The sequence below is a fragment of the Trichechus manatus genome, unplaced genomic scaffold, assembly GCF_000243295.1.
Source record: "Trichechus manatus latirostris isolate Lorelei unplaced genomic scaffold, TriManLat1.0 scaffold00064, whole genome shotgun sequence".
Taxonomy (NCBI): Eukaryota; Metazoa; Chordata; class Mammalia; order Sirenia; family Trichechidae; genus Trichechus; species Trichechus manatus.
Genome location: NW_004444000.1, coordinates 8,097,922 through 8,102,892, shown reverse-complemented (window position 1 = coordinate 8,102,892; position 4,971 = coordinate 8,097,922). Strand labels below are relative to the sequence as shown.

At 43.5% G+C, this 4,971-nt stretch overlaps 1 protein-coding gene across 1 annotated transcript in view; it reads left to right on the top strand.

Annotated features, from left to right (window-relative positions):
- Positions 1 to 4,040, top strand: part of BARX2 (BARX homeobox 2) — a 94,488-nt gene extending 90,448 nt beyond the window's left edge. The window contains exon 4 of the mRNA XM_004379329.1: positions 3,469 to 4,040. Coding sequence (XP_004379386.1) covers positions 3,469 to 3,735 — 267 coding nt within the window. The 3' untranslated portion in view covers positions 3,736 to 4,040. The remainder of the gene's footprint in view (positions 1 to 3,468) is intronic.
- Positions 4,041 to 4,971: the final 931 nt, after the last annotated feature.

Here is a 4,971-nt window from a genome sequence, read left to right as displayed (position 1 = left end):
ATTCCTAGGAGTGGGATTGCATTTTGTAGTGCTTTTTTTGTGGTGCTGACGTTTTCTTTGTTCCTCTTACTCTCCTGTGCTGATTTCCTTTTGTTTGTGGATTTTTTTTTTCATTTCTTCTGTGTTCGTAGGTTTTGTTTTTACTGAGACTTTATGTTTTTCTTTATTTTGATGAGTAGGTTTGTTATCTTTCTTTGTGGTTACCTTGAAATATGCCCTTATCTTCCTAGGTTTGAACCAGTCTATTATCACTTGGTATCACTTGACTTCCTCTCCATTAGAAGGTTCTATACCTACACCGTTTATTACCTCTTATATTGTTCTGATGCTGTTGTCATTTACAGATTAACCTCTCTTTTGTAATTCTTTTTGGTTTTTGATAGTCCCTAAGAGTTCCTTTCCTAGGTTGGTTTCTGGCTAGTACAATCCTGTGTCCTATATTCAGCCTGTGGTCTGATATTGTTTGTTTTCAAATCGAAGGACTCCCTTTAATAAGTCTCGTAAGTTTGGTTTGGTTTTTACATAGTCCCTTAATTTCTGTTTTTCTGGAAATGACCTAATTTCACCATCATATTTGAACGAGAGTTTTGCAGGATATATTATTCTTGGCTGGCAGTATTTTTCTTTCAAGGTTTTATATATGTCATCCCATTGCCTTCTTGCCTGCATGGTTTCTGCTGAATAATCCAAGCTTGGTCTTGCTGTTTCTCCTCTGTATGTGACTTTTTGTTTTTCTTGAGCTGCTCTCAGGATTCTTTGTTTGTCTTTAGTTTTAGCAAGTGTGATTATGGTATGCCTTGGTGATTTTCTTTTGGTGTCCATCCTATATGGAGTTCGTTGAGCTTCTTGGATGGTCAGCTTTTCATCTTTATATTGGGGAAGTTTTCTGTCAGTATTTCTTCAGTGATTCTCTGTGTGTTTTCTGTTTTCTTCCCCTATTCTGGAACTTCAATCAGTTGCAGATTTTTGCTTTTGAATGTATCCCACATAATTCTCAGGATTTCTTCATTTTTCTTTGTTCTTTTTTCTGATTTTTCCTCAGAGTTGTATCCAAGTGTTTGTCTTCAATTTTGCTGATCCTGTCTTCCATCGTTTCAAACCTGCTCCTCAGCCCTTCTAAGACACTGTCCATTTCTGAAATCTTGTTGTTTATCTTTTGGTTTCTAATTGTTGTTTTTGTATGATTTCTAGTTGTGAATTCATCTTAGCATTTTGTTCCTGTATTATTTTCTTGAATTCTTCAATTTTTTTGTCAGTATTTTCCATGAATTTGTCTGTTTTTTCCTTATTTTTGTCTGTTTTTTGCTTCAACTCTTAGATAATTCTGAATATTAGAGATTTGGATTCCCTATCAGTTAGGTCTAGTGCCTTTTCTTCTACTGGAAGGTCATCTGGTGATTTATTTTGAATGCCTACTGGAACCATCCTGTCCTGTTTTTGTAAATGTTTTGATACTGTCTGCTGTCTTCGGGGCATTCAGTGGTTATTTTCCTCATTTATTGATTGTAGATTTGTTTGTTTCATCCTGCTTTTTTGTTTTATTTGGTTATGTCTGAGCAGGTGGGCTGTGCGTCCTTTGTTGTTTGCTCATCTGTGGGCGTGATACTTTTCCCTCCTTCTCCAGTGGGCAGGGTCAGTCACTCGGGTATGGTACAGCAGGGCAGGTCCAACTGAAGGGGAATTACTGGGATGGGTTGTTTGTGGCACGTACCAGGGCTGACAGTGCGGACCAGGAATCAGTGCAGGGCAGGTTCCAGTAGGCTGTGCCTCTGTTGCTTGGGAGTGTGATATTCAGTGCATGGTGCAGGTAGGCAGGAAGGGGGGTTGGATTGTGATGTGTGGAGCTAAGATGGGTATGGGAAAGATTAGAAAGAGGAGAGAGGAACAGGAGCCAAAAACATACACACAAAGAAAAAAGCGTGCTAGGGAGCTTGCTGTTGGAGTGGAGAGATGAGAGACTGAGAAATGGGGGAAAACAAAAATGGGAAAAAAAAGAAAAAGTGTAAAAGAAAAAATGAATAAATCGAGAAACTGGAAATGAAGACAAAAAGGGAATAAGAGAGAGAAGAAAACTAAACAAAGAAATGAAAAAAAAAAAAAACCCAAAAACAATCAAAAAAAAAGAAATGCCCCCAGGGATGTCCCTGTGGGTCTGCGCAGAGTAAGGGACTAGCTTCCAAGCCACGTGGTACTGCCAGGCTAGAAGGGGCTCCCAAGCCTAGAAAAGAAAAAGAAAAACAAACATATCAAAACAGAACAAATCAGAGCAAGCAAACAAACAAAAAAGCCCTGGGGGTCCCACCAGTGTGGTGGCATGGGCCAGGAAGCAGTTTCACAGTTGAGTGGTGTTCCGCAGCCTTTCAGGAAGATGCAAAGATGGCGCACAGAGCCAGGTATTTGAGAGAAAGGAGGGGGAGGTGGTGAGAGGTAAGGAAGAAACCAAAAGATGCAGAGAAAAGCAACACAGCAACTAACACATGGCACTCAGAGAGCTGGCCCATGTGGGCGGGTGGAATCCAAGCAGCACTGGGGGAAAGCTCGTGCTTCCCTGCCAATAGACTGTGGTTTCAGGAAGCAGAGGAGGCTAAGTGGGGGTGAAGAAGGGTGGGGGGTGGGAAAGCCTATGTCGTGGGTTACCAGTTGTTCTGTCTCCTGCTGGAAGCTCTGTGAAGCGCTTTCTCGTACCTTCTGTTTGCTGATCTCAGATAGGAGTCCAAGATGGCGGATCTGTGCTGTGGTAGCTGATAGGGGACCTCTGCATGTATTTCTCCTTGCACTCTGTTCTCGCTCAGTTTCTTATGCCATTTGGTGCTTGGCTGAGTTCTTTCTCTCTTCATTTGATGCTTAGGATTGACGGGTGACTCTGTTTAACTTAGTTTTTCTGATCTTTGCTGCAGAGGGGTGGCATTGTGTGTCTGACTATAGTGCCATGTTGGCCAGAAGTCCATTTTAAAGCTTTTGATTTGAGTTCTCAGATTCTCTTTTGAAAAGATTCTACCAATGACAGTTTCACATTAGAGCCTAGTATTCATCTCCCAACTTGTTACGACTGTTGTTGTCTTTTTACTTTGTCAACTTGATAGTTAACACATCAATATCCTAATTTTAATTTCTTTGCTTATTGTTGAAGTTGAATTTTTAATGTTCATGATCATTTTAATAAATGCCAAAATATGTGATACTGACCAAAAGTGCATTGAGCATTTAGACAATGAAGTGGTCTTTGTAGGCTGGCAGTGATGAGTCTGAGAATACTATTTGTCCAACCCTATGACTTCACTGTGGGGCAGTTCCACTTTGTCCTCTAGGGTTGCTGTGAGTTGAAATCGACTCGCCGGCAGCAGGCTTGGTTATGACTTCACTGCTGAGAAGGAATTGTTTGTATGGTGTCTGAGGTTTTACTGGGAGTGGGAAAGTGGAGAGGAGGAGGTATTTCCCAGATTTATTAAATGTTTTTCTCCCGTGTAGGTTCTTAAAGGTGGACAGGAAGCGCCCACAAAACCCAAAGGTCGTCCCAAGAAGAACTCCATCCCCACATCAGAAGAGATTGAAGCTGAAGAGAAGATGAACAGCCAGGCCCAGAGCCAGCAGCGCCCGGAACCCTGTCAGGGGCATGAGGGGCCCTGTGACCCAGAGGAACCGAAGGCGTGTGATGACCCCTTACAAGTGGCAGAGCCCCCAGGCCGGCCCCAGGAGTTGCCAATAACTTCTTTGGAACCCCTACCATCAAGCTAAAATAAAACTCTTTTGGGGGAAGGGGGAGATTGGGAAGAAGGGAAAAAGAGAGAAGGCAGGGAAAATAGGGAGAGAAAAACTTCCAAAAGACAAAAGCTTGGTAAACTTGGGGAGAAGCGATCCACCGTCTCCTTCCCTCCCACAGTTCTCAGTGGTGTTTTCACAACAAGTGTTTGGTGGAGACTTGCTAGTCTTAGGCCTTTCTTGTGCGGAGAGGCTGCTGTGGCCACGGGATGCCCTTGATTAAGGGAGACAGCTCTTGGAACGGCCTGTCCCAGACGGGGGAGGCGGCCGCGGGGCCGGGTACACACACCTGGCCACCTGGCCCACAGTGGAGATTGTTCTAACTCGCTCCTCTGCCAGCTCTGGGCAGCAGAGAGATGTGGAGGGATGTGGGCAGCAGGCCCAGGATCCTTGCTGACTCAGCACTTATTTCTGTGGTTTTACAAGAGAATTTAATGTTTTGGTTGTTTTTGCGGGGGGAGGATTGACAAGGGTGGGCAAAAAAGAGTTGGGGGAAGGGGGTCCTGAGTTAACTGGAGTTGTTTCTGAATGAAGTTTGTGTTTGTTTAAAGACACGTGTGCCTTGGTACCCATTATAAGGTGGTCAGGAGACCCCAAAACAGATAAGCCTTGTTTTTCTTGCTTCATTTAATTGCCATCCTGAAGCTGCAATGCAATATGCTAAGATAACTTTTATTTTTTAATTAAAAATAAATCTTTCAAAAGGAATGGGTGTTTTGTTTCTTCAGGGGAGCACATCTAGCCCTTCCTGAGCATGGCCTGTGCAGGGAGACCCAGAGAGTTAGCCAGCGAGACTAACCGACGGGGCCAGGCTGTTGGCTTCCAGACTGCTCTGCAGAGCCGTGAAGCGGCTCCGAGATGCCCGGGCGTGAAGAAAGACGGGACTGGCTGGGCACTGCCATCCCTTCCCACCCGCTTCCCTCAGAGCAGCTTCACTGTCAGCTGCTGTATATTTTGGACCTCCAATTTTAAAAAAAACGTTTTACTTTTTTGAAGAGGTAATACATTATATTCAAAAGTGAAAACTACGTAAAAAGAAGACTTTCTTCCACCCCTGCCCCCTCCACCCCACTTTGCCCCACGCCCTGTGGTCACCGTTTTTATTGGTGCCTTGTTTTTCCTTCCGGTATTTCTTTTTCCTTTCTTATTTTAAATTTAAAATGATAAAAAGAAAATGCTTCGCATTTTATCACACCTGTTCACCTTAATGTT